Source organism: Solanum tuberosum, unplaced genomic scaffold, assembly GCF_000226075.1.
Source record: "Solanum tuberosum cultivar DM 1-3 516 R44 unplaced genomic scaffold, SolTub_3.0 scf00059, whole genome shotgun sequence".
NCBI classification, from domain to species: domain Eukaryota; kingdom Viridiplantae; phylum Streptophyta; class Magnoliopsida; order Solanales; family Solanaceae; genus Solanum; species Solanum tuberosum.
In genome coordinates, this window is record NW_006238983.1 from 249,372 (window position 1) to 267,097 (window position 17,726).

General features: G+C 32.0%; 1 protein-coding gene, 1 long non-coding RNA gene and 1 pseudogene across 2 annotated transcripts; 1 reads left to right on the forward strand and 2 right to left on the reverse strand.

The window, feature by feature from the left end:
• The window catches only part of LOC107060089 (SKP1-like protein 1B), a 20,596-nt pseudogene extending 19,091 nt beyond the window's left edge, over positions 1-1,505 (forward strand).
• Positions 1,506-4,440: 2,935 nt separating this feature from the next.
• LOC107060090 (putative ETHYLENE INSENSITIVE 3-like 4 protein) lies at positions 4,441-6,205 on the reverse strand. The gene has a single exon (XM_015307474.1). The coding sequence runs from the start codon at positions 6,041-6,043 to the stop codon at positions 4,727-4,729; it is 1,317 nt and encodes a 438-aa protein (XP_015162960.1). The 5' UTR covers positions 6,044-6,205; the 3' UTR covers positions 4,441-4,726.
• Positions 6,206-13,216: 7,011 nt separating this feature from the next.
• LOC107060091 (uncharacterized) lies at positions 13,217-14,302 on the reverse strand. The gene is made up of 2 exons (XR_001473139.1): positions 13,560-14,302; positions 13,217-13,379 (listed from the first exon to the last, which is right to left on the reverse strand). It is a non-coding gene; the product is annotated as an uncharacterized lncRNA (long non-coding RNA).
• Between the last annotated feature and the right edge of the window lie 3,424 nt (positions 14,303-17,726).

Sequence of the window (17,726 nt, forward strand, 5' to 3'; positions counted from 1 at the left end):
AATAAAATATTAAAAATAAGACAAATACAAGGATATAATTACTTTAGTAAATTTGACTGCAAATCAGGATTTTACCACTTAATGTTAGAAGAAGAATCTAAAATACTTACAGTATTTATAGTACCACAAGGATTTTATGAATGGAATATATTACCATCTGGATATAAAATACACCAGGTAGATATCAACACTTTATAGATAACTACTTTAAACAACTAGAAAATTGCATAGTATACATAGATGATGTACTATTATATTCCAAAACACAAGATGAGCATATAAGATTATTAGAAAAATTTATACATATTATAGAATATTCAAGCATAAGTCTAAGTAAAAGAAGCAGACATAATGAAAAACAAATAGAATTCTTAGGAATACAAATAGATAAAAATGGAATAAAAATAGCAAACACATATAGTACAAAAAGTAATTAACTCAAATGAACAACTAGATACAAAAAGAAATTACAATCATTTCTAGGACTAGTAAATCAAGTAAGAGAATACATACCAAAATTTGCTAATTCTTCACTAACTAACAATGCCCAATTTAAAAATGCCCAATTTTTTTTAAAAAAACCCCTAAAATAAAAATCTTCAATTATCTATACCTAACTAACAATAATCAAATCAAATTAACAATTGAATAACACAACCCAACAAACAAAAACAATAATATACTAACAAACAATCAATTATAATCACTACAATTGAAAAAAAACACTAAAATTTAACCCTAACCTTAACAAGGAGAGGCCAGCGACCGGCGAAGGCGGACGGCGACAGGCGACGGGGAAGGGAAGCACGGGGAGAGGACGCCGACCGGCAACGGCGACGACGACGGGATCGATATAGAGAGAAGGGAGAGAATAAGAGTGAAGAGAGAGATGAAAATAAGAAAATAGTGTTCTATCTTTCAAATATTTAATAAAAAGCGACGGACAGCGTCTCTAAGTCCGTCGCTTTTTTTAAATATAGTTGACCATCATTTTGACCAAAAGAGCAACGGACTAAGAGCCTCTGTCCATCGCTTTTTAAAAATAGTTGACCATATATTTTGACCAATAAGCGACGGACATAAAGATGTCGTCCGTCGCAAATAAAAAAAAAAAAAAAGCGACCGACAGCGTCGTTAATTTTAAATTTATATATAATTATTTTTAATAAAAGAGACGGACTAAGAGATGCCGTCCGGCGCTTTTTTTAAAAAAATTTTAAAAATAATTATTTTTATTAAAAAACGACAGACAGTGTGGCAAAATGCATCGCTTTTTGGAGTGGTCGTCCTCACTTTTCAATCCGTCGTTTTAAGCAGTTTTTAGTAGTGTTAGCTGCTAATTTTCTTAACGATAAAGAGATATTGGATATGATGTGTCAAGAAGTTGCCATAAGATTAAAGGGAAAACACCAGAAGAAATACGTAAAGAATTTGATATCAAGAATGATTTTACTCCAGAGGAAGAAGAGGAGATCTGTAAAGAGAATGCTTGGGCTTTTGAATAATTTTATAGCTATTTTTAATATTTATTCTTTTTTATTTTAGGATTAAAACTGTCTAGTTAGATATATCTTATTTTATTTTATTTAGTTTTATATTCTATTGTTCCTTTTTATAGAACTGTTCTTTGATTTTGAAAAAAAAAAAACAAAAAGAAAAGGCGTTGGTGGAAAGGGCATCAACCTTGGAAGTTGGAGAGAAGTGCTCCAACACAACCAAGAGAAAAAATATTGTGAGTTGGAGAGGAAGTGTTCCAACACTTGAAAGTTGGAGAAAAGTTCTCCAACACAACCAAGAATAAAAATATCGTGAGTTGGAGAGAGTGTTTTAATACTAGAAAGTTGGAGAGAAGGTGCTCCAACAAAAAAAATAAAATTGAAGAGAAGTACTCCAACAATTGAAAGATCGAAGGAAGTACTCCAACAATTGAAGATTGAAGAGAAGTACTCCAATACAACAACAATAACAAGAAGAAAAAGACAACAATATACAACTTTGAATTACGGGAGAATGTTGGGAAAATAAATAATTCAAAAGTTGGAGTAGGAATCCCTAAGTTGATTAGGATTTGTTATTTATGGTATTTACTTATTTATGTTTAATTAGGATTTGTTAATTAGAGTGGCTCCTAGTCCTAGTTTAATTTGTTTTTTACTTTTATAAATAGGGATGCTACTGGTTATTTTCGATATATAGAAAATATAGAAAATACATAGGAATATACAATCATATAGAACTTTAATTGAGTTTATAAATAAAATGTGTTCCTTCAATCTTTTATTTCTTTTCATTAATAACTCCATACCAATAAAATACGAGTTCAATCGGGTCGGGTAAAGTATGACTTAGCAATCGGATCATAACCTCTTTAAAGAATTTTGACCTTTAGGGGAATAGTATACTTGAAAGTCAAAACATTACCTATAATTCTCTTCCATATTTGGTTTATTCTTTCCGTATAAGAAAAGTTTGGAGATCTATTCATATTCTCATAGCAAAAACACAATAACATCTACAATGTAGTCGTTTAAAGACTTTTATTTATGAGGAGATTTTTCTCTCTACAATTTTAATGTTTTTTATTAGTTTTTAATATGTAGATCAATTGGCCAAATTTCATATAATAATATTTTGTTTTTAGCAGAAGTATTCGTCATCTAATTTATCACCATCTTAATTGCAATTGTAAGATTCTACATGACGCCCTAATCACTTTCGAATCCAACAGTAAGCCCTACAATTGTAGTTTCATAGCAACCGGTCTTGACAATGGGAATCAAGACTAGAGAGAGTATGAGGGTATGGTTGAACAAAAGAAAGGAAAATGTCAGAAGGAAAAAGGAAATTAATAGTTTTAACATGTCATGTTTCATGTGGCATTTTAAAATGATGTGGAAATCTATGTGTATGTATTTTGTAATTCATGCACCATTGAGTAGTTCAAAAAAGAGTATAAAATGTTGTGGCTTAGTGAGTTCGAGAATTCTATTGACAAAATTCTGATTAGAAGGGCTTAGGTGACAAACAAAATTAAGTACAAAGTCTTCATATCCTTAGAATGTCACAGTCACTATATCTACTTTCACCTACCAGCTACCACCCACCATCACCTACTATCCACAACCATAATCCTCAGGTCAACTAACCATTACTATCGACTACCATCAATCATCATCACTATTAGCAATCATCACCAACAACCATCATTACATCCATTAATATTCACTATCAATAATTATCAACATTGGTCAACATTTTATATTAGCAATAAAGACACTTTACCCAATATTTCAAATCGAAAAACTTTATAAGTGTGTCATCAAGTTCATTAAGGTCAACCTTGAAATGATATAGTCACTTTTCTGATCTAACACCACAGGCGATGATCAGAAAACATTTCCTAAATAAGACAAAAAAGAAGAAGAATTCTTTCTAGAAAGAACTTAGATGGTTTCTAGAAGTATCTTAAAAGAGTATTGACTTTGTAGGTGTAAGCTAAAAAAAAAATATAAATATAGTACTCCCTCCGTTTTAAAAAGATTAGTCTGGTTTGACTTGGCACGAAGTTAAGAAATTAAAGAAGACTTTTGAATCTTGTTGTCCTAAATTAAAGTTATGTCAAATGTACAAAATTGCCCTTAATCTTGTGGTCTTAAACATGTCACGTGGAAAGCAAAAAGTAAAATGTTACCAAAAAAGGAAATAGGTCATTTTTTTGAAACTGACTAAAAAGGAAATGAGGTCATTATTTGTGAAACGGAGGGAGTAATATTTCTTGTCCTAATTTATATGACTCACTTTTTTTTAGTCAGTTCCAAAATGAATGACATAATTTTACATTTAATAACAATTTAACTTTTAAATATCTGTTTTAACCTTAATGAAAATGATTATAGCCATACAAACATCTATCATTTATTTTAGACCACAAATTTCAAAAGTCTTTCTTATTTTTTTAATTGTATATCAAGTTAAACTAACCCATATAAAATGAGAGTAATTACGTGAATGACATATGTTGTGTCGAGCTGTAAAGTGTTCCCATAAATAACCCAATGGAGATTCCTTTTTAATGGTCAAACAATAGGATCAAGAAGTCAAAATAGAAAAAAAGGATATAAAAGATTGCAGTTCTAATTTTTTGTGTGAAAAAACTACCTAATTAGATAGATATTTTTATCATATTTACTAATTTTTCGTATAGTTTGAAATAATTACAAATCGTCTTACTAATTAATAATTTTAAATCATTTCAAGTTGAATACATCCAGATACATGTGTTTTTGTTATAAATACAGTAAAACAGAGAGAAAGGCGAGCGAGAGAAGGAAGATGCGAGTAAGATAGTCTATGTATCCCAGATACATGTAATCACACTAGTGGAATACAAATTACATTCTTAATGGGAGAGAGGCAAGCAAGAGAGGGAGAGTGGCAAAGCGAGTGATAGAGTCAACTTCACGTGAATCCATTTGGATACAGTGTATCTAGAACAAATTACACATAATTTTGACCCATATATCCGAGATACATGAATATATATGTATCTGAAATCCAAATTCTAAAAAGATTCGTAATATTAGATACTTGCAATAAGGGTTTTATCTATGTCCATGTTTTATCTTTGTGTTCATAACTCAATTTCTTAAAGAAGAAATGCAGTCAACAAAACATTTGTCTTTCTAGCAACAACTCTTATTAGTGCACTACTCAATCTATCTTCCTACTAAAAATCCCAAATAGAAGTAGCAATCTCTTGATTTAGATCAGCTTCTAATTGAGTTCCATCTATGTTCATGCTTCCACAAGTCGCTGGATAAGAGAGAAGCTGTTCAAGGACATTTTCTCCTGAATAGCTTTCGAAATTGTTCTGAATTCCACTACACACAGTAAATTGTGCATCGTAATTGTTGAAGCTCTTCTGGATCTCCATGTTCATCCAATCATGTGGAGAAATCTCTTCTTCTTTAGCTATCCATTCTTCACGAGGCAGCGTCTGTGCTTCAACCAAGTTATTGATACTTTCTTGGTCATGCAGACCACCATTTTCGCAATAGGGACACCTTGTGTCATGCTCAAAGTTGCACTTCCTCTTGTCTTTTCTCCTCCGAGCAGAGACATCGACAAATACATTCTTGGTTACCAAAGCAACATCTTCTTCTTCCTCGGAAGATGAAATCTTGAGAGACTTGTCAGTTAAATTGACAAGAGCTTCTTCTTGGTTAACCAATTTAGACCAAGTGGCTGTTTCTTTGGCTGTCATCTTATTTTGTAAGCTCCTGGACTGTGTCACCAACCTCCTCATTCTATCTAAATTGGGTGTCATATTCTTGATGATTGCAGCCAAAACAGTTACCTTCCATGCCTTCTTGAGATCATGAGGCTTCCTATAAGGTGGTGGACCTTGTTCTTGAGATAAGCCTTGATCACCCCACCAGAGTTCCTTCCCTGTAGGCCACCAAGGTGGGGCTAATCCTCTTTCTAAAGGGAAAAACCTTTGTGGAGGGTCACAATGTTGCATGAGGGTAGAAAGGAGTGTGCTTAAAGTACCATCTCTCAAATCTTCTAAGAGATGAATATTGGAGGAAGTATCCAAAATAATGTTGTCCTCTACTAATTTGGGCAAGAAATCAGCAATGACAGCAGGGGCACTCTGTTCAAATCTCACCTTCTCCCTCCACCATTCTCTTAAACTATCCGATGATCCGCTAACCGGTTTCCCCTTTTCCCCCACTATTCCATAAACAAAGCCTTGACCTTTACAAACCTCCATGATCTTAACCATGTACTTGAGAATTGAATCTTGAGCTCTTGACATCTTTTTGCGACGAGATTGTTCTTCTTGCTTAGCTTGTGTTTCATCACTCTCATCCTTAAACGAGCTCATGTCTCGCTTTGCTTCGAGCTTCTGCAATTTCATCCGGTCCTTCCACATCCGTTTCTTAAGATCATTGTAACTGATATTTTCTTCATCATCTCCAACTTCTAACAACTCTCTCATAGGATCACTTGAAGGCTCAACAATTTCATGAAATTCCACCATGATTAAGTAGAATACAAATGGAAAGTGGTCCCAAGTGTTTGAATTAGGACTATATAGTAAGTGATCCCTTTTCACTTGAGAACTATCAGTGGTTTAGGATATGCTGAGTGAGGATGATGAATTTATCAATTTAATTTATAGTGGTGAAGTATGGCGGTGAGAAGGTTCTAGAGGGGACAGAAGGTGGCTCTTCAAAGAGTGAATGGATATTATTTTTTGGAGGTATAAGCATGCATGATGTATGGCTGTGGAAATGGCTATTGGTGTCATAAGCATACTGCTGTATGCAACAACAAGGAGAGCTATGTCATATTCACCTTGCATGAATACTAGACACATGGTTTTGGAACTACATGAGAAAAGAAAAGAAAAGAAAAGAAAGACGTACAACCTAAGTCATCTTAAAATATATAAATATTATTTTAAACTTTTTATATAATTAACGTGAGCCGAGGGTCTTTCGGGAATAATCTCTCTACTTCCACTAGATAGTAGTAAGATCTGTATACACTCTGTCCTCTCCAGACCCACTAAGTAAAATTTCACGGGTATGTTGTTGTATATAATTAATGGGTCACTTCAGGATTGTTTGGTAAGACGAATGAGAAAGGATCCATGAGTACTTATAATCTGGATTATACAGGGAGTTGAAAGAGAAATATGCAGCTTCAGTAATATATAATTACTTCCTCCGTCCCATTTTATGTGACACTTTTTAGATTTCGAGATTCAAACAAGTCTATCTTTAATTGTAAAATTTTCATAGTTCTTTTAAACATTTTGAATTATCAATTATTGTGACTTATAGTACTTTTTACGTAGTTTACAAATATATAAATTTCATTTCAAAAAAATTGAAGATTCCATGCATAAATTCTCGAAACTATTTGACTCTCGAAAAACGAAAAGTGTCACATAAATTGAGAATGGAGGAGTATGAATATGAATATGAAGCTAGAGAGAGTGAATTCAACAGGAAAGTTTCCTCTCAAGTTAGAAACTGTCAAATTGAAATTCAATTCAAAAGGAGAGAGTAGTATATTAAAGTGTTGGAAAAAAGTAATCACTAAAAAAGAGGACAAACACAATGCGATGATCAAAATTTGAAGAATCGTGACTGGCACGAATGTGTACCTGCGGAGCGAATCCAGAGTTACAACAGTACTGTTTCAACTTAGCGAACAAAATATAATTCTAATAAGTATATATAGTAAAACAACCTGAGAACTTTAGAAGAAATGGAAGGTAACTTCTGATAGTGGTATCTCTTCACTCTTCTGCAAGAATAAAGACAATGAGATAACAACTCTGCTGTAGAAATCCATTTTTTTTTTCTAAGGATGAGCAGTATCAAAGCACAAGCATTAGCTCTCCCTCCTTGAAAATTAAGGAGGTGATCCACCCGCACCATCCAATACGACCATACAAGTTCTCCATCTCCTGTGCAGAAGTTAAAACTGTTGTTGAATTTCAGGTGATAAAAGAATGTATTCTCCTTTTACTTGCACCTCATGTGGAGATTACGTTAGCAAATAAACACTTGTGCCTTCGGTGTGAAATATATGGAGATATATAGAAGTGGACTCCTATTTTGTGGATAATCTGTGTGAAGAAGCTGTAGTTCATATAGAAGCTTAGATAGTTCTAATTATTAGACCTACATAGTTTGCAGTTTCAAGGGCACCTCCTGCTAATTGGCATTAACAAAAGAAAATCTATAAAAGATTTAGCCTTAAACAAGAACTGTCTGACAAAGCAAAGAATAAAGTCTTACTAGGTTTAAATTTGCATCTCTCTAACAGACCATAAAGTATATTGATATTCTAAATTATATGCCTCAAGTCTTAATGCAATATGTCATACCATATTTTGAATGTCTGATGCAGAAAGTGAATACCATTCCATTATCTTCAAGCTCAGAATAAAAAAAGACTTGGTTGCCGTGAGTAACACATAAGTGTTCCATCAATCATTTCCCTTAATTAATTCTTGCTTCTTAAAGTTCCAGATTAACCACGGAAGCACTAGAATTAGCTAGTGTCTTCTAGCGAATACGCCAAAGCTGCGTGACAGCGCAAGCCGTTGATCAAGAAGCAACTGGTGTTCCAAATCAAATCAGATCATGGTTATAAGAGGGATATAGGAATGTGAATCTCTTAGGAAGATGAATCTAATAGCTTTTCTATAGATCCTACATTTGTATTAGAAAATTAAATAAATAAATATATGTATATTAACTTGTGAATTCCTAACAAAATTGATTAACGACTAACTGGTAAGGAAATGTGGAAATGCCTTTTTCACTAGTGTTGTGAGTTTAAGCCCCACTTTCAACATAAGTTTCTCTTTTTTCTAAAAGGAAGCATACTCTGCAATATTTTTCTAGCTTTTCTATCCTAAAATTCAGAACCCCAGACTCCTACTCCGTCTCTGGCGGTGAGACGGTTCTAGAGGGGACAAAATTAGGTGACTCTTCAAAGAGGGAATTAAGGAATAAGCATGATATGTATGGGTGAAGGAAGAGGGCTGCGGAAATGGCTATTGGTGTCATAAGCAAAATGCTGTAGTGATGCAACATCAAGGAGAGAGCTATGTCATATTCACCTTGCATGAATGCTAGACACATGGTTTTGAAACTAAATGAGAAAACAAAAGAGAGACATACAACTAATTCTTTGTTACTTCTGCGATTGGCTAGACACCCTCTTGTTACTCCCTCCGTTCAATATTAGTTGATCATTATACAGTTGATCATTATACTAACAATAGTTATTCTATATTAATTGTTCATCTTATTAAATCAAGAAAATATTAAGGGATAAATTAGTAAAATATTTTGAAAATGGTCACATTTGTTTGTAAAATTCTCAACAAGTTATTTTAAAGAATAAATTAGTAAAATTCTATTTATGATTTCTTAAGTATCCTGCAAAATAAAAAGTGATTATTAATATGAGATGGAGATAGTACCTTTTTTTTTCAACCAATAATGTGGTTAATTTGACCAGAATTGCCCATTCTCCGCCTTCCCTCTACTTTTTTTAACAACAAAATATCAAAGTTTAAACCAAGTAAACTTTGAGAAACGACTCATTTATGCCATTTGTTTAAAGCTTAGTTCATCTATCATTTTCGTTTGAGAAAAGACTCATCCATTCCATTATTTGTTAACTAAAAAAGTTTTGATTTTATAAAATTATTTTTACACGTGGTCAATTATGATTCGGTCACGTCATTAATTAAATTATTTTTTAAAAAGGAAAAAACTCAAATATGTCATCGAAATTTTAGAAAAAGGCTAATTTATGCCATTTGTTTAAAGCTTAGTTCATCTATCATTTTCGTTTGAGAAAAGACTCATCCATTCCATTATTTGTTAACTAAAAAAGTTTTGATTTTTATAAAAATTATTTTTTACACGTGGTCAATTATGATTCGGTCACGTCATTAATTAAATTATTTTTTAAAAAGGAAAAAACTCAAATATGTCATCGAGCTTTGAGAAATAACTCATCTATGCCATCTATTTAAAGTTTGGGTCATCTATGTCATTTCAATTAACAAATAATGACATTGATGAACTTTTTCTTAAACAGAAATGACATAGATGAGCCAAACTTTAAACAAATGGCATAAATTAGCCTTTTTCTCAAAGTTCGATGACATATTTGAGTCTTTTCTGTTTTGAAAATTTTGTAAGTTAGAGTTGCATTTAAATATACATCTCGCAAAGAATATTTGATTATTTGAATATACTTTTCTTTTCTTTTAAGAATGAAATATGAGTTACACCTCTAATTTTTTGAAAACTAGCAAAAACACCAACCTTGATTACTTTACTTAAAACATACAACTGAATATGCTCTGAAAGAGTAATATCTCGCAATGAATAGTCACATTATATCATAAACTTAAATATCAAAGAGAGAATATTTTTATTTAGTTAATTGTTTATTACAATATAGTACAATAAATAAAAAATATTCCACTAATTCAAATGTCAAGATTAAATTACAAGCTTTTCTCAGGTTATAATACATTATTACTATCCATTCCGAATAAGTTACATGTAGTTCCAATTTCATGTATACATCTAATATGTAATGAGTTCTTTTGATGGCTACATATAACAAGAACAATTTACTTAATAATATAACACTTGACATGATTAAAGTGAAAATCAATTTAAGCATGTTGAGTTAACACCCAACAATATATAAATTCTGCACTTTCTTTTTGAATTCCTTGAAAAGTGATCACTTATCACGCTTAAAACTCTTGCTCTATGATTAGTCCGTGAACAAAACTAATTGATAAGGAGATAATGAGGTCCTTTTCTATTGAAAAAAAATTAGGGCAAAATTTGAATATAAATAGATAAATGCAACAATCAAAAAGCGAGACGGAAAAAAGTGAAAACAAGTTTTGAGATGTTTTTCAAATTCCAAATATAACTTGAATATGAAATTGTAACAGTGCTAAATACTAATTTTCAAATAAAATTAGAATAAATAATTTTTCGCATTAATTAGTGTAACTTGGTACTTTAATATGTCAATTAATTAAGGTTTTACATATGAAGCTTTCTGAACTTATTTTTTACGATACCTTAAAAAAGATAAGATAAAATAAGTTGAATATGTCGTCTGAATTTTTGTAGAGGGATTGCACCATTAGTGAATTTAGATAGTATGTTGCCATGAATAGATTGAATATGTTAAAAATAAATATTCTAAACTAGTACCATTTTGCAATTTTCATACTTAGATTGAAAAATCCTTCATTGAATATGTGAAAATATTTGAAATACCTTGTTGAGAGACATGTGGAAAATGAAAAAAGTCTTAACAATGAATTCACCTAACACAACAAGATCATGGTGGTTCACAGAATTCTATAAATATCTAATAATTTATGTAATTATGTATGAAACTCACAAAACAATGGTAGTTTGAAAGAGTTCTAAACTATTAACTCAGAAAAAACTTCATGTGTATTGCCACTTGATACTCTTTGGAGAAGCTTTTGAACAGTGATCTGCACCTAGCATGTCATTTTCCTCTAAGGAATATTTTATTACGAATTTATGCTAATTAAGGGGTGTTCTGTAAATACCTAATAATTTAGATATGAAACTTACCAAATAGTGCTAGATGAGCGAGCTTACAATGCTCAGCAATACATATGTAAGTAAATGGATACAAATCTGTTAAAGAGAATAGACTTAAGACTTACAAAATTACTAAACAAAAGTAGGAGTGCAAGAAAGTAAGCAAAATTTTTGAATCTAGTTGTCTTAAATTAAAGATATGTCAAATGTATTAAGATTTTAGATGCACTTTAATATTGAGGTCTTCAACATGTCAGGTGGAACGTTCAAATTAAATAGTTGCTAAAAAAGGAAAGAGTCATTCTTTTTTAAGAGAACTAAAAAAAATAGGCCAAATAAATTGAATGTAGAGAGTATGTTTCATATACACAACTTTACACACTGTACTGAACCTTTTAACTCATAAAGCAATACATTCTTAAATTTGTCAAATTGCAAGAGATCTCACCTCATCCACTTTCCAGAGGTCTTCTTCACACTTATACATATGTTTCATATACACAAGTTTACACATTTTACTGGATCTTTAACTCATGAAGCAGTACATTCTTAAGGTTGTCAAATTGCAAGAGATCTCACCTCATCCACTTTCCAGAGGTCTTCTTCACACTTATACATATGTTTCATATACACAAGTTTACACATTTTACTGGATCTTTAACTCATGAAGCAGTACATTCTTAAGGTTGTCAAATTGCAAGAGATCTCACCTCATCCACTTTTTAGAGGTCTTATTCATTCTCATACCACCTCATCAGCCCTTCATCATTTAGGGGTCGTTTGGTAGGCGGCATTAGAAGAAATAGTCCATGTATTATGTAAGGTATTATTTAGTACTATGTTTGGTAGGAATCTATGTATAACTAATCCATGGATTAGTTAAACCTCCTACATGGTATTATAGGAATTATTACTAATACCTTCCATTTGGAGGTATTAGTAATACATAGGATATAATACCATGGGATAAGTCTATGTAAAGACAAAAATATCCCTCAAATCATTTTAATTATTTTGTTTATTTTCTTGATTTTATGATTTATATTAGTGCTAGTAAATTTATTTAAATAAATTAGCTTACAAATTATTTAGGGAGAGTTGTTTATTACTAAATAAATCTAATACAAATTTGAAATGTGAGTTGTTTATTTGTATATAACGTTTGTGATCTTAATTGAATGTGTGTATATATGTATGTATATATATATAAATATACACACATTTGTGTGGTTTTCTAATTATTTTATTTTGAACAATTTAAAAAATCACATACATATTAAAACTACAACTTGCAATTTTTATGTGTAAATTTAGATGGTTTATTTAATTTTACCATTTTGACCGTCTTTTCAATTTTAAAAGTAGACTATTTATCTTTTTTAAATTGAAAAATTACATTATGTGAGTAATCAATTTATTAAGAGGTCAATTATTTATCCTCAAATAATTCAAGTGAAAAAATAGCAAACATGACAACAAAATTTTTCTTCTCATAGCTAGTTAGAAGGCCATAAAAATAATAATATTATCTGGTAGTAATCTATCTTGACTCAATTACATAATAATTCAAGGGTATAATTGGAAAAAAGTTTTTTATTGAGTTTTAATCCAAACACAAGATGAGGTGGGAAACAATGAACCAAACACTTGATAAAAATAATCCTTGCATTACTAATCCATGCACTTCTAATCCCTGCACTACTAATCCATGTATTACTAATCCCTGCGTTATTAATCTTCGTACCAAACGACCCCTTACAGTGCGATGACACATGATGCATAAGTCACTTATAAGGGTTAGGAATTTGTCTAACCTAGACGTTTTTTCAAGAATTGATTCATCAAGCTTGGTCAGAATTTTCATCGGTGAGATTGGAGGGTCTTCAGTAATTATGTAATGAGATATGTTGAGCACTTTCAACTTTTTTAACCCCTCCAAGATAATAAAAAAAAGGTTTAGATAACACCGTGCACCTCAAGCTCAACAGTTTCAAGTTTGGAAGAAATGATACCACTGCAGATAAAATAACATATCACTGGGCCCTATTATCTTAATCTCAGAATTTTTTTTGCAACTCCTGGCAATTTCCTCAATGACATATGCAGGATTTTTTACTAGGCCTTGATAGTGATTCAAGATCTTCCCATGTATGAATAGCCCTGCATACTGTTCACTTTTTTATTTTGTTCCAAAAAGGCATAACAAGACGTTTAAGCCGTGGATACCTGAAAAAGAGGAGATCTAATTAGTTGTCTTATTCATTTTTACAGTAATTTTTGCTTCTATAAGAATAATGGAAAATCATAGGGCATCTGATATCTCTGAAACGATGCTTGCTGTACAGTTTCTTGATTTTAGTTATAATTATAATACTATATATAGATGAAAGTTTATTTGGGGAATACCTCTTGGCAGTAAAAGTCAACTGATTGTCGTTAACATACAAATTATGATGGAAGATCAACGTTTGTATGTTACCATGACTGAGGTTCAAGCAAATATTTAGGAGTCGGGTCAATTTTTTTTGAGACGGACTGTCGACATATACGTAAGGCTTCCTTGAGATTCTGATGAAATTTGATTGCAATACTGATAAGTCCAGCATTTTCCAGAGAAGTTGATCAAAACAAGCCAATTATCATGCACGACAAACTTGAGGAATTATAGATATAAACTGAAAAAGGTCAAAGGACTGGAGTATCTTCACCAAGATATTAATATCAAGGTCCTCCCATCTCCTTACAGGAGAATCTCCTTTTTCCATCACAACAGCTTCATCTTCTTTTTATTTTGAAACTCCATCAGTAATTACGCAATGAGATATGTTGAACACTTTCAACTTTTTTAACCCCTCTAAGATAATAACCAAAGCAAGTTTAGATATCACTATGCACCTCACACTCAACACTTTCAAGTTTGGAAGAAATGATACCAGTGTAAATGCAAACAACATATCACAGGGCCCTATAATCTTGAGCTCAGAAAATTATTGGCAACTCCTGTCAATTTCCTCGATGACATGTGCAATATTAGGCATTGTTAGTGATTCAAGATCTTTCGAAATATGAATAGCCCTGCATATCGTTCGCTTTTTTATTTTGTTCCAAGAAAGCATAACAAGGCGTTTAAGGTGTGGACATCTGAAAAAAGAGGAAATCTAATTTAGTTGTCTTATTCATTTTCACAGTAATTTTTGCTTCTCCAAAATAACTAGGCGTTTGGCCATATACTCATGCTTGAATGTACTTCTCAAATTTGAGATACAACTTTAAAAGTGAAAAATGAGTTGGAAAACAAGTTATAAGTTGTTTCAAATTTGATATATAACTTCAAGTTGGATTTAAAATTTTCATAGCCGAACACTGATTTTCAAATAAAGTGTAAAATTACTCAACAAAGAAGTGAATATATTTTTTATAAAGTTTGATTTTAGTACCGACAAGTCTAGCGTCTTCAAGGGAAGTTGATCACAACAAGCCAATCGCCACGCATTACAAACATGAGCAAGTCCAGCAGACAATTCAAAAACGTCGAAAGATTGGAGTATCTTCACCAAGATATCATTATCGAGGTCCTCCCAGATCCTTACAGGAGAATCTCCTTCCTCCATCACAAAAACCCCATCTCCTTAACGCCTGTAGAAATAAGAAATGTTATTACTTCTCTATATCCATGAAGAATATTTTGAATTCCTGACGTCAAATTAATGTTGTTGATCGCCATTTTGTATTCTTGTGAATATACTCCGATTATGAAGAATAAAAAGTTAAGCCCTGCAATACAAATAAACATAGACGAATGTACAAATACGTTTGAGGAGTACTGGGGTGCCCAAAAGTTAAGAAACTAGGAAAGTATTAAATGGAACTTAAGTTGGTTGTAGATAACAATAGAGAAGTAAGTTCTTGTAGCCATAGCTGTTGGAAGCATCACATTTAGGATAAAAATAATCATTATCTGAAAGCAAAATTATACAAAAAAAAAGGACGAAGTAACAGTGATTTGCACATAAAATTCCCTGAAGAAGAACATTCAATGTCCTGAGAAGAAGGACGGAAAGATGAAGACTTGTTATATATTTTGAAGAACAAGACAAGGACAAAGAGTACTGGGAATGGGAAAAGTGTCTGCTGACAAAGATGCATATAGTTTCCAGGAAGCAAATAGAAGGGAATGCGAAAACTTAATACTCTACTCCTTCTATTTTACATCAATGGGAATAAAAATAAATTAGCTAATTTCATTGGGGTATTTTAGCAAAGAGTAGTAGTAGTTAAAAAGTTAGGTGAAAGGAAAAAAACACCATGTCAAAATTTGACTACCATTCGTTGAATGAATTCCTTAAACTTGTGCGGTTCATACAACAATAACTATGCCTTAATCTCAAATGTGTAGTTTGTTTGCAACCATTCCACTCTACCCGGGTTCTAATTCCATTTGGAGCAATTTCATTCCAATCTTTTAAGATAATTACTAAGGATTCTCTATTACAAAAGTTTTTTCTATGTTCTCTACCGAAATACAAATCAGTTATGAACTAAAAGGACTCATGGAAAACAAAATACCTAATATAAGTGTAGCAACATTAAATAAACCTTAATCCTAACCATTGGAATTAGTATGGATCTGGTGCTTCATTTATATTTTGTTTTTTTAGGCTAATTCAACAAGAATCTCAAGAACTTGTAAGTTCTTTGAGACAACTTTGTCCATGAGACTGAATTGTTTACCTCATCCATTTTAAAACGTCCAACCATCATAGAGTCACACTGGTGCATTTGAACTTCTAATGTAGACATTTCCAAACTATAATTCAGGGCCTTCTTTTCTTTTATCTTCTACATGTGATTTTTGTAACTTGGCATAATCATCACTTATTTTGTCTTGTTTTGTATGAACACACACCATCATACCATTCAAATTTTTACAACATCCATTTTTTATAATGTCGGACCTCAGATACACAACATCCACACATACACCATCATTGGTCTCACAACTGTCTTAAAAAACCTATCCTTCACTCTAGTGTGTATTTCCTTATTGGTTACCACTCCATTTCAACTATAGGGCTTTAACTTAAGTGTTGCATCTTCGTCTATCAAACTATCACACCATTGATGTGGAAACAGAGCCTAGACATATGAATGATCTATGTGAACTCACTTTGATGAGCTCTGACCTGAATAAAGAAGTATTGTTGTAAATTAATGATCAATGTGATACTAGTTTATCATAATAGTAAGGAATTAATTAGAGAAATGACATCAAATATTTTGTAATGTCCTGAAATGAAGTGTCATATAAATTGAGAAAAATAGAGTGTTGATAACAACTCTTCAACGACAGATCCAATGATAGTTAGTAGCGGGATCTGTATATGACTAGATTCTAAATTGAAAGCTAAACTAGACAGTCAAACTAATGGATCGTCAATCCTCTTCCAACAAAAGCTGAAAAACACAAGTAATTTTAGACTAAAATTTAACCCCTAAAAGCACAAAATATGCATGGGACTTGAGACCCAAATCGGTACAGAAATGTGTTGATGTGGGGATTATATAACCTTGGGCTCTCCCACTTTAATAGCTAACTTTTCGGGTGTTATTCTCCTTGAGTTATACAAAGGGTATGATAGCCACCCACTACCTTTCATACTTATCGTGCCATTTATGGTGTTCACCCGAAACTAGCTATTTCTATTACACGGCCGTGGAGGACAAGATCTTGGTGGTTGGTTATGATTAATTTACACACACACAACAGTTGTAAATTTAATGATATTATTTTATAATAGTTTGCTTATCATAAAATTTTATGGAATCAAACCAAAGGATAGTAAAGTGCACCCATCCTCTTACAATCCAGGATACACCTTTGATGATCTGGAATCCAACACTGACCCTATGTGTGTGTGTGTGTGCGGCCAGAGGAGGGAGGTCATGTCTACTAAAGCCATCTCTTACTCAACTTTTTCAGTGATGTCTGTGATTTCTCATTAAAGTTAAGATCATGAATATCCCACCTAATACAGTATACCCTTCCAACCCAATATCCTTACATTTTCCAATTGCTTTCCAAATAAAGTGAGGAAATTTAATTCTGAGATTTTGTTAGGCTGTTCTCCTAACTTTCTTTTCATAAATTTGTAAGCTCAAATGTACTACTTTTTTGCATCTTTTGGATGAACTTTTTAATTCGTGAAAATAATAATAAAAAATTTCCCATCAATCTCTCAAACTACTAATCATGTATCTAGAGTTTACAGGCTCGATGACCCGAAACCCAATTTTCTTTTTGTAAAAATAAAAGACAGAATAACCGAAGCACCAGTTGCATTAAACATACACAGGTTAAAATGATAAATTACAAGTAAATTAAAACCAATCTCGACAAAGATTTAAATTTTAAGAACAAAAAATCTGCTTTTGATCATACCACACTAATAATTGAAATGCTGAAAACCAAGAAACAAAACTCAGATAAGCATAAATTCAAACCTGTATGGGCAAAACTCAATTGTTTCTGCAATTAAATTCCAGTAAGTGCCAAAAAAGGGGGAAAAAGTTCCA

Excerpts from the sequence above, each read along its gene's own strand:
- LOC107060090 (XM_015307474.1), bottom strand. The coding sequence starts at position 6,043 with ATGGTGGAATTTCATGAAATTGTTGAGCCTTCAAGTGATCCTATGAGA.